At 33.5% G+C, this 20,703-nt stretch overlaps 1 protein-coding gene across 3 annotated transcripts; it reads left to right on the forward strand.

The window, feature by feature from the left end:
• The first annotated feature begins 2,664 nt into the window (after positions 1-2,664).
• On the forward strand, positions 2,665-18,490 carry Aduk (unc-51 like kinase 3 homolog Aduk). Of its 3 annotated transcripts, XM_018545498.1 has the most exons (9): positions 2,665-2,849; positions 6,474-6,625; positions 6,812-7,026; positions 14,317-14,543; positions 15,172-15,202; positions 15,287-15,433; positions 15,522-15,719; positions 15,916-16,100; positions 18,314-18,490. In XM_018545498.1, the coding sequence occupies exons 1-9, from the start codon at positions 2,763-2,765 to the stop codon at positions 18,416-18,418; spliced, it is 1,347 nt and encodes a 448-aa protein (XP_018401000.1). In that variant the 5' UTR covers positions 2,665-2,762; the 3' UTR covers positions 18,419-18,490. The 3 variants fall into 3 exon arrangements, with proteins under 3 accessions (XP_018401000.1, XP_018400999.1, XP_018401001.1); XM_018545497.1 differs by having other exon boundaries at positions 15,172-15,433; XM_018545499.1 differs by lacking the exon at positions 6,474-6,625 and having other exon boundaries at positions 2,786-2,849; positions 15,172-15,433.
• The last annotated feature ends 2,213 nt before the right edge of the window (positions 18,491-20,703 follow it).

Consider the following 20,703-nt stretch of genomic DNA (forward strand, 5'->3'; position numbering starts at 1 on the left):
TCTACATATATTTCATCATTGCGTTTTATTACATTATAACGTTCTGCGCATGCGAGACGTTTCTCGTCGGAGTAGTGATGCACGCAATATTCGAGACATCAAGATTCTTGTCTTGTCTTGTCTCGAAATCAAGACGATATCAAGACAATATTGATTTAATAAATTTCGATACGAGACAATATTACTTTTCCAAGATCAATATTCTCGGCTCAAGAATATCGAAAATATCGAATATCAAATAAATAAATATATTAGAAATATATCAATTAATAGATAACATCTAATAGAAAATATAGAAATAATTTTAATTAGGTTTAGTGGCTTATTCATACTTATAAATGAATATAAATGTTTTCACTGATATATGTAGTATTACTATTTTATATTATAATCTATATTATTGAGGTTATAGAAGACAACTCTTCCGCCATGACACTGTGCAGGTCAATGCAAATAATCTGAGTCTCAAATCGAACTTGTGATCGAAGTCAACCAGACCCGGAGTCGGGTCGAGTCGGTTAATCGAAAACGCTATTAGTCTTAACCTCTCCGTATAATGCAAGCACGCTCTTACTTCGTGAATGCAAGCCAGGCCGGAACATAACCTCTCCGTATAATGCAAGCACGCTCTTACTTCGTGAATGCAAGCCAGGCCGGACTGTTCGGGTAAGGTTAATTGCAAATGGCGCCCAACCATAAGAATCCATTCCTTTCAGCGGACTCTCTCCCAATTAGGGGTCGCGAATCAGGACCACTTTTTCAGCTTGCGTTCTATTAAGTTCGGTCTCCTTCTCTCTTACTTCGTGACTATGATATAAGAATATAAGGTGTTTCCACAGACTTTTATATATTATACACTAGACTGCTAACCCCTATTGTTTTCCTTATGTACAAGTGTTGTCTATGTAAAAGTATCCGCGAAGTGGATGCGCAGCATAGGCACTATGTAATATGTCCGCCACGCAGGCAATGTGCACGTATATATAGATCAATGTATATTAATACATCTTGCGAGAATAATTATTTTAAAAATACCGAGACATTGTAAAGTAATATTAACTAATAAGTTAATATTACTCATTAGATTCAACAAAATTAATTAATATAAAATTATTCAGATTATTTAATAAAATAATAACCTTAATCAATAGAAAGACAATAGATATACATCAATTAAATTTCTTGATTTAATATATAAACTTTAGAAGGAAAAAGAATATTATAAATCATTAATCACAACAAAAGGCATTATACAAACAAAAGCATAATACATCAAACCGCTTAATATAATAAACAGGTTACAGAGAAATGCTTTTCGTGTAAATACCTTCGCACAATAACTTATATTAAACTTATCTGTAACGAAATCAGATCATCGTTGCAAGTCCTTACAATTGCACACAGCACACACAACCATCCGGTACCATGGTCCGCTAGGAAAAGGGACGAGCATCAACGATGTTCAAATTTCATAATCTGACTATATAGTAGATAGCGAAAGATAGTGCCATCTACTCAAATTAATCATGCTATCTATCGTTAACTAGCTTGATGAAAATTACAACTTTCCAACAAATTTAAATAATGATTTGATAATAAATATACAAAACATGATAGCCAAGCTTTGTTATCATCCTAGGTGTGAGCTCGTATATTCCTTTCCAATTCCCACATGCTATCAGCATGTTGTTTCGTCTGCAATCTGGTTAAGCCCGTGTCACACTACGGACTGTGGACGCGGATCGGATTGAGATTGCGGATCGCACATCGATATTCAGCCAATCAAAACAAAGCAGCTTTGTCTTGATTTGCTGAATTCCGATGCGCGATCCGCAATCTCAATCTGATCCGCGTCCACAATCCGTAGTGTGACACGGGCATTAGGTATCCCTAGTAGCTAAAATAGTTTTGTTCTGAAGAATCCGAGGCCTGAGACGCAACGACTTTATATATTCTTAACGCGCCGCAACGCGCCGTGACGTTAACCCGCATTAACTCGACTCAACCAGACCTAACCCGATCCGAGTCGAAGGAGTGATTCGTTTCAACGCCGCGAAGTGAGCCACTTTCGTTTCGAACGGCGCACAGCTGACGACGCGCATAGTTGTTCTCTGCACATACGACATACGTTCAGTATGCCGAGTGTACGACGTATATATGTATACATACATATACGCATGCATTCATGCGACGTGCCGCGTTGTATTGTTTACAACGAGTAGACTTCTAAATCGCGATACAGCCGATACAGGTTTGGCTCCGATCTGGTCAGGATCTCTGTATGGTGCTTTCTCCCGTCGATAGAGATGGTAACGATTGTTCTGTGGAGCACATGTTACGTCGACGCGTCGGAAATCGAAATCGTTCTCTATCGCAACCATTTATGAACTGTTTAAAAAATTTTGTCGCATACCTTTTATGCCAAGGAATATCATTTAATACTGAAATAAAAAATATGTTAATCTTATGTGCTTTGTAGATGTAATATTTTTTTTTTGTAAATGAAAGGCGATAGAAGGAGAAATGTAAATTTGTGCAAGTTTTCTTAATTAGATTAAAAAATCGTTAGTTGATAACTTTTTCCATTTTTCTAATTCGGTTTTTTGATAACGATATTATTGTTGATAATTTCCGCGATTACGCCAATGTCTAAGGAAACTGGCGCGCAAGAGCAAAAGTTGTACCGTCACGTTTACCCTTCGCGACGGCGACGTTTCGCCGTAAATGCCACGTTGACTTTTGCTAACCTATCTCTGTGAAAAATGAATCTATCTACTGTGCGAGACTATTGTATGCTGGAAAAGATAGGTACCGGGAGCTACGCAACCGTGTATAAAGCATTTAGAAAGGTATGTGCATTTTTTTAATTTTTTCCCCTTTTTCTCGAAGAAATTCAGGTTAGGTTTTCGTTCGAGCGCCTCGAATCATTCATTAGGCATCAATCGTGTATTTGTTGCTAAAGAAGATACGAAAATATTGCGTGCGCGCGCGCGCGCGTTCGCGCACGTAAAACTTCCTCTTTACACATCTTTTTTTTCTCTCTCTAATGATTCGTTCAATTCGCCAGAGGGTAAATACGCGTTATCATAAAAACTCAATAGTGTGTGCATCTGTGTGCATCACGTTCGTGACGTTCACGTGCAGCTGCAGGGTTGGAGCCTCTTTCTCTCGAGCCCTCAACTTTAAGATACCTACACGGAAAGAACGCATCTAGCTAAATTTTTTATAAAAATTTTTATTTACAAATATAATGAAAATAACCCTTTAGGAGATTCTAAAGACGATTAGTAATATTGTAAATAGCACGTATGTGGTACATACATATAGATGATTTACGTGTCATAACAAAAATTATTGAATACATATTTAATTGCACTCAATTGCACTCACACGTTTTAATTGTGTTGTTTGTGTGTGTAGCATTATTGATCGAAAGAGATAACAGATAAAAATAAAAGATTGAGATTAAGTCGAACAATTCTGCAGTTAATAAATAATGTGTGTTTAGATATGAAGAAGAAGAAGAAAATAATTGTTTCTTTACTCCTTTTCATAATTGCTGAAGCTAAACGAAAGAAGTATACATATGTTTGTGAGGTTAGTGATTAGTCACATGACTGAAATATTAGAAGCTTATTGGTTGAGATCGAAATTGATAAGATTGGAAAAATAGATGAAGCCCTATATTTCAATCTGCAATCTCAATCTTGATCTGCTCTGTTCTCATTGATCAAGCTTCAATCTTAATCTCAATCTTAAGGTGCGGTCCACTTGGCGCTACAAATGCTTCGAAACTTTTGATTGACCAATCGGAAGAAAGAATTGTATTTAATTAAGCATTAAAAAAATACTTTGTAGCATTTGTAGCATCAAGTGGACCGTAATCTCAATCTCCAATGCATAGTTACGGCCAAAAATTCGTTAAAATATAAAATTGTTAGTAAATAAAGATTGTTAAAATTACATGGTTTAATTAGAAAACAGACGTTTCGACCTCTATCAGGTCATTATCAATGTTATAGAAATAATAATCGCAAGTTGTTAAAATAAAACGGTAATGTACGGAATTATAAAATTAAAAATATAAAAATTAATATATATAAAATAAGTGTAAGCTCTCATTCGCATGGTTGAGAATAATTTCGATGCTAGCTAGAGTCCATTAAATCTTAGTGAATCGTCTAGTTATAGTGTGTAATTAATTTCTGTTAGAAATACATTAGTGACGTAGAAAAGTGTAAAAAAGAGAGTCAAATAAAATAATAAATATAGAAAAATATAATGTAGAGGGAGTCAAATAATAAAATAACTAGATTATAAATAAATATAATGTAAAAATAAAGAAAACTAACGAAAACTCTAGTGGTAAATAAAAGTTGAATGAAGTCATATTATACATTATATTAATTTTTGTTAATTTAATATCAATTAAATTAAAAACAAACAATAAGATTACCTTATAATATTGTATTGTATACAACTTGCGATTATTATTTCTGTAATATTGGGTGTGTGTGAAGCTGGCGTATCATTTGGTGGAAGCTCATGAAATATTGAGAGTTCTGAATGTATTTTCAATAGTTCTATAGTTCCTGATAGATAAAACTAATAGTTCTGCCCTCTAAAGTGGAAAAAAAGCGAAAGTACAAACTGAGACGCCAGGTTCACACAGCGTCTCACTTTGTCCTAGACAATTTTTGACCACAGATTCTTGTAGGATTTTGAAAAACAAACAGTTCTACATAAGTTTTAAAATGAGTTCTGGCGATAAACAATGTTATTTTCAATTTTTAATAATATTTTACCCAAAAATTTAATTTTCAGCAATAAAAATGAAACGCTGTCCAATTCTCGACAGTTCTGAGAGTTCTATGATAATTTTTGTGAAGTACTGAATGTATTCTAACGCTTTCCGAAGAGTTCAGATGTTAAAAATAATTTTTTAATTTTTTAAATAATTTGTAAGTCGAGAGAAAAGCGCTTTTCAGGGTATATGTATGAGACGCTGGTCGAAATCTCAGAGTTCTATGGGAGATATTATACACACTAACATTGGTAATGACCTGATAGAGGTCGAAACGTCTAATTAAACTATGTATTATAATTTTAACTAAATGATAATTTTTATTTACTAACAATTTTATATTTTAATGAATTTTTGGCTCGTAGCTTTTTTTGCATTATTTTTAAATTTATTGAGCCTTATCACAAATTTATTTTTATTTTTTATATATATAAAATTAATATACAGAGTAGTCCATTCTTATCAATACGGTCAATTTTCTCAAAGTTTCGGATGAAAGGGGGATATATTTTGGGTCCGGTTATTTTTTTCTAGGCACTAAAAAAGATATGAAGGTTACCTTCACTTTTTAAAATGGAATTATATGGTTTCTTTTATATTAATAGAATACAAAATTTTTCTATTCTAAATATCAAAGTATTAAGGTAGAAATATTAAAAAACAAATAATTCATGAAATATTTTATATTATATTTCGGCACATATTGACATGAAATATTAAATCGTAAACTGTTAATTTTTTCATAATCGTATCTTAATACTTTTATGACCAAAATAATGAGATAAATCAATTGATGAAGAAAACACAATTATTTTAAAACAGATATGAAGACAAAATGGATACCTAATTTTTGAAATAAGTAATTTTTGATTTATCTCATTATTCTGTTAACAAAAGTATTGGGATATAAAAAATTAATAATTTACGAAATATTTAATATTTTGTAAGTTCCTGATTTTATATAATTATGATGGTTTATGAGATAATCGATATAAATTGTCATCGGGAAATAATATTGTCTATGAAAAATTTATTAATATTAAACTTTGATTATATTAAGCAGTATTGAAACTGTATTGCAAACAATCTTTATTCCACAGCCGGTTAATTATTATCATTATTTCTTCCTTGTTGTTCTTTTCCTTTTTTAAAAGAAAATTTTGGAGAATCAATATCTTACGTAAATATCCTGAAAATATTCGGTATTCGGCCAAATTGTTCTATCAAATATCTGATCTGATATCGGATATTCGATGCCCTACCGGATATCAGATATTCGGTATTCGATAATTTTACGATCTGGGTGCATCCCTAATCTCTACCTTACTTCTGTATGCGGAATAAATAGAGAAATCATTATTTAAAAAAATCATATAATTCGATTTAAAAAAAGTTGAGGTTCGTACCTTTTTAACGTCTCTATTTAGAAAAAAAAAACAACGAATTTATAATAATTTTGGAGCAAATTGACTAATGATTAAAATAAATTACTCTATACTTCTATAATAAAATATTTTTTTAATTTTTTCATTTTAAATTAAAATAATTTTATGGAAAGAAAGATTCCCGTGATATTTCGGTCGGAATTTGACGCTAAATTTGAAGCGCGTTTCAAATTGCAAAATTTTTGAAGTTATTACCGCCCTTTGTGCTTAATGATCATTCTTAGGACGGGAGTCGAGAAGTAGTCGCTATCAAGTGCGTGGACAAAGGTTCGCTCTCGAAATCGGCGGTCGACAATCTCGTAACTGAGATCAAGCTGTTAAATGTCCTCAAGCACGAGTATATAGTGGAGATGAAAGATTTTTTCTGGGACGAAGGGTTCGTTACGTCAGACTTTATGATATTATAATCATTATTTTATTGTTAAAATGCGGATGAGTAAATAATTAATCGGATTACTAATTCAATAAGGGTTATATTGATTCAATAAGGATTCACTAAGATTTGACAAATCTTTTCTTTTGAAAAAAAACAAAGAGGTGCATTTATTAACGCATAAAACAGGCATATATACATCGTCATGGAATACTGCGACGGCGGGGACTTATCGAGCTTCATAAAGAAAAAGCACAAGCTACCCGAAAGCACCTGTCGTAGATTTCTGCAGCAGCTCGCATTAGCATTAAAATATCTACGGGATCATAACGTCTGCCACATGGATCTCAAGCCGCAGAATTTGCTGTTGATGAGGAAACCCCAACTAGTACTCAAAGTTGGAGGTTAGTAATCAACGTCTTTCTTCTCCTATTTTTTTTTTTTGAAGGTGACTCCAAGATCCTTTTGTTTTTAACAATCATAAAAAACGGTTTTACTAAAATATTAAAAAATTCTGCTAAATACAAATTTGAAAATAATTTTTTAAGTCTTGTATCCACAATACTAGAAATCGCTCCGACATCTTTTTTAAAATAGTTTCTTTTATATAAATATATTCTAAATATGTTATGATTCTTATAATAGAAAACATTTTAAAAAGCAAGCATAACAATAGGCGCCATGCAATGGATACGAGGGGCAACGCAAATAGCGTATAAAGGCATATCTAGTTTATTCACGAAAAAATGCGTCTTTTTTTCGGAAAACTTTATACATGATTGTAGTCATTAAATATGCTATAAGACAAATTTTTACATTTTAAAAAATGAATAGGGGAGGGGATTTCGAAAAAATGACATTTTCAAAAATTTTGGGTGAACTGTTATAAACCATAAAACTGTTAAAAACTATTTTGTATATGCGATTTGTATTACTATTTGTATGCGATTTACGTAATATGCTTATTGGTCCAGACTCTCGAGAAAAAATTTTTTGTATATAATTATATATAAATTATATATATGTAGGATTGATCGCACGGATGATTCCCGGAAGGCACACGACTTCTGCTCTCGTAAAAACGCTCTCGCAACCACACGTCTCTCTATAGTCCAGACGCTGAGTACACTTCTGTGTGACCTGAAATGTCGCCTCGAGATATATATGGATTCTTATAGATTTTGACCTCCTGAATCCGAATATGTCGGTTAGATTTTGTAAAAAGTGGTAGGTTAATTGTTATTAACAATTTAATTGTTTAAATCGATATATCTCGAAAACGGTAAGTCGTACGAAAAAAAAGTTCAAACAGAAAATGTTCGTCTATTTAATTAGAACAAAAAAGCTTCTTACCACTTTTCTCGTATTGTTGATATTATATGAGATATAAGCCATTTATCAATTAGCCTATCAACAAATGCGTGGCGACGCCGCGCCGCGACATTCAGAGGTTGTACTTTTAATGAACATTAGAGAAAAAAAATAACAAATAGGACGTTTCTTATGCAAAATTTTGTGCTCTTTCAAATGGCGCTGTTAAAATTGATGAAAAAATTGAAATAAAAAAGTTACAGGGGATTTAATGATGAAAAACCTAAATTTTTGTGTGATATTTTTGAGTTTAACGCTTGTTTTGATACCGATAAGTGATTGAAATGTATCAAAACGCTACAAATTATCATTATACACATCCTAAACTTCAAAATGAACCTAATCCGAAATCCAGGTTCAAGATAGCGGCTTAAAAAATGGAGGCTGAGTCCTGAAAATCAAAATGCTGCGGAGAAGAACATTAAATATTACATAAAAAATGACGATGTTTATTTAATTCACTCTAATTTTCCTGAAAAGTTGTAGATGGACTAATAGATTAACGGCTCATATCTCAATTAACATGAAAAAATGTGGTAAAAATAATACTGATAACCTTTTTTGTTTTAATTTTTAACAACTAAACTTTTCGAGATATATAATTATTAAAATAAATAAATTGTTAATAATAATTAACCTAAAACATTTATAAAAATGTCACTGACAATTTCGAATTCAGGAAATCTAAAATAAAGATCTGTTCCATTTTCCAATGGACATATAATTGTACAAAATGGTCTATCCGCAGCATTTTGATTTTCAGGACTCAGCCTCCATTTTTTAAGCCGCCATCTTGAACCTGGATTTCGGATTAGATTCATTTTGAAGTTTAGGATGTGTATAATGATAATTTGTAGCGTTTTGATACATTTCAATCACTTATCGGTATCAAAACAAGCGTTAAACTCAAAAATATCACACAAAAATTTAGGTTTTTCATCATTAAATCCCCTGTAACTTTTTTATTTCAATTTTTTCATCAATTTTAACAGCGCCATTTGAAAGAGCACAAAATTTTGCATAAGAAACGTCCTATTTGTTATTTTTTTTCTCTAATGTTCATTAAAAGTACAACCTCTGAATGTCGCGGCGCGGCGTCGCCACGCATTTGTTGATAGGCTAATTGATAAATGGCTTATATCTCATATAATATCAACAATACGAGAAAAGTGGTAACAAGCTTTTTTGTTCTAATTAAATAGACGAACATTTTCTGTTTGAACTTTTTTTTCGTACGACTTACCGTTTTCGAGATATATCGATTTAAACAATTAAATTGTTAATAACAATTAACCTACCACTTTTTACAAAATCTAACCGACATATTCGGATTCAGGAGGTCAAAATCTATAAGAATCCATATATATCTCGAGGCGACATTTCAGGTCACACAGAAGTATACTCAGCGTCTGGACTACTAACTGTCTCTAACCGTTTTCTTACTGTCCCTTCTCCCGCCTCATCACCTCTACTCCCTCCTCTTCCACCCGCGCGTGCGCGATTGCTCTCCACGGGTACCACTTATCCCACATATAAATGATTATATATATTGTAATTATATATAAAATATGTCCATAGAGAATTATATATAATTATATAGACTGATAAGAAAAATGAAAGTTATATAAATAATTAATCCAGTTTTATTGCTAAAATAAATATTATTGATTAGCATCACATTCCAGAATACACACAGTAAAATTAAGATAAGAAAATGTTTTCCCATGAATTTAAGAATTAATTTCATGGTGTTCCCAAGCGGTTATCCATCTTAAACTGTTTTAATTTTCTATCTAAAGCCGCTAATTCACTTGTACGTTTTTTTCGTATGACGAATTTTTCAAGCTTGTTGATTGGCAAGAATAGAGAGAGATCCGATGATCTCTTTATCTTGTACACATTTGTCGTACGACAAAAATGCACGAATGAAATAGCACCCTAATGTGGCTTGATCTCTGTGATCATACGGAAACTGCCTCGATGATCCACGAACTCTGAATGTTAATGGACTTATAACTGTGATCTGTCTATTAGATATCATTCCAATGATATTGCAGCAACGCAACGTTGCAATATTTCAACAATACTGTATTGTATAATATATATAAAAATAGATATTTTAAAAATAAAAAAACAGTTCTATTTTTTATATATAATTATATACAAAAAGCTATATGTGAAAAAACGTTACATATAAAAGTACTATAAACAAAATATTGAATTATATTCATGTATATTTCTTATGACTCAGTGAAAAATTTTTCATATGTAATTATGCGTAATTATAATATATATAAAAACCCAATATTTTTATTCAATTATACATAATAAACTGATTAAATACATTACATATAATTATATATAATCATATATAATATTATAAATAATTATATAGTAAATATCATTTTATATAATTATGTATGATTACATGTAATTATACATGGACCCTTTTTCCTGGATAGTTGCAAAAAAGGGTTTTTATATATTTACGTATAATATGTATGAATGAATAAAAAAATTAAAAAATCCATGTGTACCACGAAGTATTATTCGTGGTTACAATCAGTGACGGATTAACACTAGAGGCAAACATAGGCATTTGCCTAGGGCGGCAAATTGGAGGGGGCGGCAAATTTTCGAAGACAGAAAATTTTCGCCGCCCCTGGCCGCTTGAGGCTCGACGGTCGAGCCGCCGGGCGAACCGCCGGGCGCCGACGGCCGAGCCAATGACGACCGGTTCAAGCCTCGAGCGGTAGTGAGGAGATATTAGGCGACGAGCGACGAAGCGACGCTCAGAAATCAACTCTCCATCCACCAGAGCATTTAATTCCGAGCATTGTTGTAATGCGACGCGCGATCAGCGCGACCGATTTTTACTCTTCCTTGTCTTCCTACTGCAATAATTCGCCGCCGCGAGACATATCATTTAGTTCGCCGCAGATAATAGACCGTATAAGTTCAGAATTAGAACGTAGAGGTAATGCATATAAAGATATTTTTGAAAGATTTGAATGGTTATCTAAAATTACTTCGATATCAACTGCGGATTTAATAAATAAGGCTAAAAAGTTACAACAGTATTACCCTTTAGATTTAGAAGAATCGTTTGTTGACGAATGCCTACATTTTCGAGCGTATTTGGAAAGTACCAATATACTCGAAAATGAAAGACATTCCCTTTTAAGTTATAGTAAACTTCTTCGAACTCGAAATATACATTCTATATATCCAAATGTCGATATAGCCTGTCGAATATTTGTCTGCACGCCGGTTACAAACTGCTCTTCCGAACGGTCATTTTCCGCGTTAAAAAGAATTAAAAACTGTTTAAGGGCTAATTTGGGTGATGACCAATTAAATAATTTTTCTATTTTGACAATTGAAAGTGATCTAACAATCTCAACAGATTTTAAGAAATTAATCAGTGACTTTGCAGCAAAGAAGTGTAGAAAGAAACAAATACAATAAAAACAAGTAACTAACAAAAATGTAGTAAAAAAGATAAAAAGAAATAAAAATTTTAAAAAATATATAAAATATAAAAAAAAATAAAAAAAATTAAAAATACAAAAAAAGATAAAAAGAACAAAAAATAAAAAAAAAATAAAAAAAAGAAAGTAAAAAACGGTAAAAAAAATAAAGAAAGTAAAAAAAAAAGGAGTGTAAAATCCTATCTGCAAACCTCCTCGTGGTGCACTCTGGGGTCGTGAAAATATTTAAAAATATATTACGTTTTCACCAGCTAATGCAGGGGTAACAGAAAATTGTTGATATTTTGTACTAATTTTTTTTTTTTTTGCTTTTAGGGGCGGCAAAATGTACGCTGCCTAGGGGCGGCAAAATGTTTAATCTGTCGCTGGTTACAATAATACATTTTCATTTGCTTCGTTTAATACGAAAATATCAGATTTTAGTACACAAAGACGTGGACCTTATTGTTTCAAAATTCAAGGACAAATTTATTATCAAATTAATACTGCATTATATCCCACACCTAATGAAATGCCAAACTATGGACAACTTTTTATCATAGATAATAATAAAGCAACAGAATGTCGATTACATTAAAATTCAAATCTTAATTTCTTCATTATATACTGACGTTTGGAGCGATTATTTTAAATGAAGACATGACGAAGGTGGTTCTGGTGCTACTGGGGAAACAATAATTGGGGTTTTCCTAAAGGAAAACTAGATCATCGTGAGGAGCCGTATGATTGTGTTATTCGACAAGTATGGGAATAGACTGGTTTTGATATATCTCTAATTTGATAAGTGTAAACGAGTACATTGAATCTACAATAAATGGAAAAATTGTGAGATTATATATTATTTGGGGTGTGTCATTGGATACAATGTTTCAACCACGAACACGGCAAGAAATAAAGAATGTTGCATGGTTCGCTGTAGAGACCCTATAATAGGGAGTCTGGCCAATGTTCTAGTAAGAAATAAAATGGTGTCCATAAGGAACACATAAAGGTTACATCCAATGGCAAGTAATCGCGATACTGTAAACATTTACAGTGGAATGAAATATCCAAGTTATATGTGTTGCGCGGAAAAATTGTGGGAAAGGAATGCATAACGAGCGTCGATTAGCAAAAAGTGATCGACGCCGCGAGCTGTCATTCTAGTTCTGAGCTTTTCAAGGTTACATTTTGATCGTGGAATGTCATAACTTACCTGCTAAAATTATGAAATATTTCATTAAATATAGATTTAAAATTAATTGTCCGAAAGAACGTTCGCGACGAAAAATGTTTAGTAGCAAAACAATGGCAATGCATTCTGTGTAATCACATAACTTATTTTTATAATCTATGTATTTTATATGTTTATAAATTTTATATATTGTATAATCTGTCTTTTTATGTTTTATTAATAAAGTAATTTAATTATTAACAAGTAAATAGAAAGTTTTTCTTAATTTATTATTTCATCATATTCAAATTATGCTGCGCTTAGAAGGAAATTTCAATAGCAACGATTGATCGCGCCATATTTATATAAATACAGCACAAAACTCCGTTCAAGCTCCCCAAGAGTTTATTTCGCTGAGCTCTCGGGGAGCCCACAAAATTCGACAAAATAAACTCCTAGGGAGTTCATAATGCTGAACTCCCGTGGAGCTTACACGATTCGACAAAGAAAGATCCCTGCGAGTTCACTTCGCTGAGCTCTCGGGGAGCTTATAAAATTCTACAAAATGAACTCTCAGGGAGTTCATAATTGAAATAAAGCTTACACAAAAAATTTTATGATTTCCCCAAGAGCTCAAAAAGAGCTTCCTGCGAACCAAAATAAAGCTCCCAGGGAACTCATAAATGCGGACATAGGAGTTCATTTTTAAGCTTAAATGAAGCTCACAAAAATTTTATGAGCTCCCGGGGAGCTCCTCGGGAACTCCCTGTGCTGTGTGGGATGAGAGTGACATCTTTGACCAGACTCCCTATTATAGGGTCTCTAGTTCGCTGTAGCGAATTTACCCATCACGAGAAATGATGTGACCATTTATATGAAAATGAGTATTAGTCCAAAAGCATTTTTCATGATGGTACCGTTCGTCAAGTAATTTGCAATTTTTTTTATAAAATCTATACATTCTACCCGAACAGTTTTATGCCAGCTATGATATGTTTATGCATTATGTAAATAGCCTTGAAACGTGATAAATATTGCATACAAAAATATAAAAAAGTAATAAAAACTATAGTATACGATACGTTATATTATAGATTTCTCTAGTATTTTTATATACGATATTCTTCGAGAATAAGTTTTCTGTAAGTAGTAAGCGAATCATAGTAGAGACATAAGGCATAAACATTACGTAAACAGTAGCAAATCTAAAAAGATGTTGATTCTCGCTTAAGATCTTTCTGTATATCACGACCTTTATGTCTTACATAATTATTTTGAATACAAATAAGAGAAGAAATCTATATTGGTGTAGAGGATCTATCTATAATATAATAATATTTTTGTATGAATTTTACAATTTTCAATTCAAGCAAACTGTGCGCCAATTATTTGTCTTGAAATACAATCTTAAACTGTGAAGTTGGAATACGTAATATTACAAATTAAATTAATAATTAAAAATTGGCAATCTAATATTATTGATAATAATTTTTTAAATAAAGAATTTATTGCGAAATATATCGTAAGAATTCGAACCTGGATTTCTCTCATTTTATAATTCATTTTGTAAATTCTCTCAGATCAAATTTGTATTAAGCTAAATTTTTAGATATTTTAGCAAGATCATTCTTTCCGTGCATTCTCGATAGCAAATTACGACTTATTTCGTGTCGTTTCAGATTTCGGTTTCGCACAGTACCTCTCGAACTCCGAACACAAATTCACGATACGAGGTTCACCTCTCTACATGGCACCCGAAATGCTGTTAAAACACAAATATGATGCTCGTGTCGATCTATGGAGTGTCGGAGTAATCATGTATGAATGCCTTTTTGGGAAAGCTCCTTATTCCAGCAGTAGTTTTCAGGAATTAGCGGAAAAAATTAAGGATAGCCGACCAATAGAGGTGATTTCATTAAAGGATTATCCCGAATCACCTGGAATGATTTATTTTGTGCATGCACATTCTGTACATTCTAGCAAAGAGAAAATGAAATATAAATTTACAATATCGAACAGTCGACAATTTCCTCTTCCATAATTATTTGTTTAATTATTTTTAATATTTTTTAGAAAATATTAAATAAATCTATACATAATAATTTGAAATACTAATAAATCGTAGAACAATAAATAATATGCAATATTTAGTGGAATAGTAAATTCTAAATTTTAATTGGGATGCAAAAATCATCCCAGATGTTTGTTTTTTGACAGTAAAAAAACTAAATGACTATTACCGGGTTAAGATTAATTTTATTTATATGTTCTTTACAAAAAATATATGCGCGGCCTAACTTTATAAACATTTGGATATAATATTAGCAATTTTTTTATATATATCAAATGCAAGAATTGTATCAAGTTTCCTGATTCTTTTCGAGTCCAATAAAGATGTTATGATTATGTTGCTAGATAAATATGTAATTCAATGATGTGCAAAGATCGTTAACCCGATAGTGTATAAAAAATGTGCGTTTAGTTTAAACATGATCGTGAATCACTTATAAGAATTAGTATTATTCACATCATAGATGCCGAAGGCGGCTCATGTGTCGGCGACGTGTAAGGATTTACTCATGGCTTTGTTGAAGCATAATCCCGCCGATCGGATAACGTACGATGAATTTTTCGCGCACGATTTTCTAGACCTGGAACACGCACCTACGAAAGAAAATTATGAGAAAGCAGCCGCATTGGTGCACAAAGCCGTTGAAATGGATATCGAGAAGAATGCAAAAGAGGCATTTTATCTTTACTGCGAGGCGCTTAGGTATTTCATTCCGATATTGACAGGTAAGATTTCTTCGTACGTCGTTAACGTTCATCTCGATTTACACTTCTTGAAATTTTTATAAATGCTTCATTACGTCTATTTAATTAGACGAAAGTGATCTGAAACGAAAGGAAGTATTACGAAATCGCGTCAACGATTATATAAGGAGAGCAGAAACACTTAAAGTAGCATTTATAGATGAAACGAATGAGAAGCGCCCGGCGCCTGAAAATAAAGGAAACGTTTCGTACCTGCAAAGGGTATCGTCTTTAGAGAAAAGCTCGGCATTCACCTATAACGAATTACGTTTGTATCGAATGTGTTGGAATTTCCATAACAAAATGTTTATCTCAAATGAAATGTTACCTAATATTACATAAATGTTACTTTTCATTATCTATGTAATAAACTAAGAATATTATCATAAAGTAACAGCAAAATTCTAAATTATTAGATTATAAAATTAAAAGGTAGCCGTGTGACGTAACTTGTTTATTAATAGGGATTCTCAGTAAAAGTACTACGAATATGGTGGATGCACTTGAAATAGGAGAAGTTGCTGAGCAATATCTCGCTGAGGGTAACTATGCTCTGGCTTTAGAAAAATTTCAGTCCTGTTTAAGTGTACTTGTACCTCTGCTGGGAAAGGAACCGGCAGGCCGAAGAAGAGATTTGCTGCATAAGCAGGTGATTAGATGAATCAGAATATTACACTCTACTGAAGTGTCTGAAAATTTACCATATTTCTAAAGTCTTCGCTTTCTGTAAACTTTAATACGAAAATAAATTAAAAATATTAATATAAAAGGATTATGCATATGATATATATATATATAAAGGGATTATATAAAGAGATATACATATATATACTAAAAACCAGGGAATGGAAGAGTTACTTTTACACTTACTTTTTATAACAATGTGGTAATAATGTTGCAATTTTTTATGACTGTAATGATAACTAACTAAAATAATTTTAGCCTCTTAGGGCCAATTTCACCAACGTCGGTTGAGCTAACCGACGGTTAAAGTGTCAACCGTGATTGGTTCATTCTGGTCAAAGGCAAATGCGATTGGATAATTCCATTGGAATTAACCGTCGGTTAGCTTAACTGACGTTGGTGAAATTGGCCCTTAAGCGTTTAGTTAGTTAACTAACTAGAATCACATACGTAGATTCGACGTGGGTTAGCACGTAGATTCTGCGTAAACGATCGAGTGACAGTCTACTCAAAAACGGTACCAAGATCCACGTGGAAATCGAATCGATATTCCTTGTAATATCCACTACTAGTGCAATAATAATGCAATAATAAATTCGTAATAGTGACACTATACTATAATATACCCGTGTAGAAGTCTTAGAATAAAATCGTGAAAAAAAAATTTTCCTCTAAATTCGAGAGTTAAATTTTTTTTCATGATGTCACCCATCCGAAGTTGTACCACGAACCTTGCTGCTTGACTTTGACAATCGTAAGGGAACTGCTGTATTTCGATGACCCACGAATCTGTATGTCAACGTCTGTATAATTGTGTCTGTATATATCTGTTCAATGGAAATATTAGAAACAAATGGTTTATGTGTTTATATAATATAATGTATGTTTTAGGAAAATGGAATAGAATCCCTTTAGTGTTCCTTTTTTTAGGGAAATCTCATAGGAATACAACAAAGAAAAGATAGGGAAATTTCCACACGGGTATATATATATATGTATATAGATCAAAATATTTATAAATTGTTTATGCATTAAAAGTTATATCGTGGTAAATGCATTGATAAATACGTGGATTCTATGTAGACACTTCCATATAGATTTCAATACGTATAATCCATGTGGAATTACTGATGAAATTTAACGGGAATAAAAATAGGAAATAGTAACGTTGAATTCACGTGGATAATTAACATCGATTATTATACTCTATGCAATCCACGTGGATTATAAGTATTGAAATCTATATGGAAGTGTCTACGTAGAATCCATGTGGATATTATGTAAATAAATTTTTAATCCACGTAGTCCACGTAAAACACGTAGATTCCACGTGGATACTACATATGTGTTCTCATCGGGTTATCAATACAATCATAAAAAATTGCAACATTATTACTACATTGTTATAAAAAGTAACTGTAAAAGTAACTCTTTCATTCCCTGCTAAAAACTTTTCAAATAATTCGCGATAGATGTATTATAATAATAAATGACAGTAATTTTTTTAAAATCTTCGAATAATTGTACCTATATGCAGCTGACAAATCAATTCTATTGGAAAGTTATGTCATTTAATTAAATGGCCTTGATTTTACACTGCTGTCCACTCAAGGATATCTTATTATGTTCCTGCACTATTTAAATACCCTAAATAAAAAGTATATAATAAGAAATATTGTAACCGTAACCTATGTTCATACAATGACATGAGAGTAAATAGATTCGAAAGCTAAAAGGAAAGTGTGGATCAATTACACGGTGTGATAGATGAATTTTATGTATTATTAAAATAGGACATAGTAGTTAAAATAAACAGCAATTTACTGAGAATATCGCAGAGATTTGAATACGCGTTTGGTGTTCGTACATGTTACACGAGGTGACTACTCGTAAGAGACGCTTACTCGTGAGGCAACTACCAAAAGTGCATCTACCGGAGGGTTAAACTGTTATTATATGCTACTATTTTATCATTTAAAAATTAAACTAAAATACGATAATGATATTTATTCTTTTACGTATTTAAATGATGACATTGTATTTTTAATTTTTTACATTGTTTCGTTAGTCCTTTTGAATCAATATGTATATGTATAATTGATATATGTTTGTATCATGGTGGAACTTCCACCATGGTTTGTATACAGTCACAGTTCTTATAATATGTTTAATTAATAGGTACAAATTTGGATGAAGGAAGCCGAAAGCACCAAAGGACTGTTGGCTACTAAGGATATAGATTCCTTGCAACGAACATCCGATGAACAATGTATATTACAATAACAGATGTTCATATAAGTGATATTATAGAATAATTGTTATCTTAGCTGTCAATATTTCTCTGCACCAAATTGTACAAACTTTGCCATTTGTCACTTTGTATCATGCATTATTTAATTAATTAATGTAATAAATAATTTTACATTTACATATTCATGTTAATTATTAATTTAATATTTATTGAAATATATGAATATTACCGCATAAATATTAATTATTATGTCTATCTACAGGACGCGAAAGTCAGCTCAAGTAACATGGGTCGAAACATTTCAGAAACATAGTAGTAACGTTGCAATATTTCAGGGGCCTTATTTTTGAAAAATCACATATACGAAAATAGTTACTGCAAATTATTATAATTGTATATCAATGGATGTATTTAAAACTATAGTTTCGTAATATTAATTAATTGCAAGTAGTTGCTTCAAGGATCAATTAAAAAATCAATATTGTAAGGATGGAAGAAGTTTCTAGAACATGAGGGCGCGTACATCGCTTTACGATTTCCGGTATTATCACGTGATCAAATAACGGTCGCGCAGCACGACCGCCCCGACATTTCATGGAAAATTCCCATTTCTGAGCTGGTAACTTGCCCCCCCTCCTTTTTGTGTATATATATATATATGTACATCCCCTCTCATGGTTTACCCCCGCTGCGCCATTCGTCGTTTACAATGTGAACCCCACCACGTGACTGTCGGTACCTATGTACTTTCTCCCACTCCTTCGAAATTCTCGATCCCCCACCCGTCGAAAACGCAAGACCGGATGTGCGGCAACGTCGCAGCGCTGAGTACATAAGACGGAAAAGAGGGGGAAATATAGGGGGATCCGCAGGGCGGGAGAGAGCAACAGAGGGAAAAGGGAGATGAGACGAGGAGAGAGTATGAGAAAGAACTGGCAACGTGTGCCACATTCAAATCTGATCTGAACCCCAGTCGGCTTCTTAGCAAAACAGTAGAAAACGCGGAACGGAAGGGAGTCGCGAGCGCCGAGCGACGTGTTGCTTCGTGTATGTACGTATGCCTGTCGCTATGTCATACCGCGCACCGGCGAAACGAAACGAGACGCGGTAGTGCGTGCGCAACAGCGACATCGGCGGTGTGTTCCGGCGCGGTGTGCGATATATGTATACGTGAGTCTTACTTAATAGATGTGTTGAGACGCGTTCAGACACGTTGAGACGTGTTCTTCGTTTGCTCTCCTCTCTCTCTCTCTCTCTCTCACACACACACACTCTCTCTTTCCCAGTCTTACACACACGTTTCGAAGGAATAGCAAAACGTGACGAACGCGTCTCTACGGGGAATAGCGTTCAGTTCACGTATGTTGGCAACAACGCGACACAACGGCGACTTACTCTTCCGGTTCCTTTGTCATTCACGTACGAATTTTCGCGCGCGCTTTTGCCCGCGCTTATCGGCTCGCAAGCACTCAATTTCATGTAAATGTCCCGGGTGCGCATAGTGGCCGTATCGCAAATCAGATTCCACACAACGACGTGGAATTATGTGCATGGATGTCCAGTTTAACGAGAAGATGGGCGACAAGAGCACCGACGAGGACGTGCAGATCATCGAGGCATTTATCAACAAAGGTAAGAGGTTAGGTAGCTAGGCGATGATAGCGACAACGATTGCCGAGTTGCACACGTTTCAAGGAACTTTAGTGAATTCAGTGGTGGCAGGCCTGGTGGTGGCATCACCAACGACGGTGGCCATAATGGCGGTGGTAACGGCGAGTAAGGATCGCGTGTATCTTTATCTCCATTTCCTCTCCCCTTACCTCTGCCCGTCTGCCGCTCTTTACGCGCCATCTCGCCGTCCTGGTTCTTCGTAGCGCACGCACAGCGCGATCCCCCTCTGTCATACCACTCTCATTACCGCTGGTACCTAAGAATCTTGTAGGAGGCAAGCACGCCTCCTACAAGACGTGCTTTTCGCGTGCTACCGGCGAAACGTGATGAACGTGGTACCGGTGAATCATGAGCGTCTGTGTCGTAAGAATGTTGATGTCAATAAAATGCCGGTATTAGAGAACTATAAATATTAACGAGGTGTCAATGACCGCTTTGAGTCAGCGGCACACACGATGCACGGTCTCGTTGGATTGCTTGCGTTCTGCTAAATTGTTAGAATTGCACCACACAACGTTAATTTCCAGTAATTACACAATAATGTCTAGTAATTTTCTAAAACGCAAGCGATTAAGCGAGAAAAAAAACATACGTCGTGTGCCACTGATACTAATAAATGTAAACATCTTTGGTGCATTCATCAAAT

Source organism: Cyphomyrmex costatus, unplaced genomic scaffold, assembly GCF_001594065.2.
Source record: "Cyphomyrmex costatus isolate MS0001 unplaced genomic scaffold, Ccosl1.0 scaffold5, whole genome shotgun sequence".
NCBI classification, from domain to species: domain Eukaryota; kingdom Metazoa; phylum Arthropoda; class Insecta; order Hymenoptera; family Formicidae; genus Cyphomyrmex; species Cyphomyrmex costatus.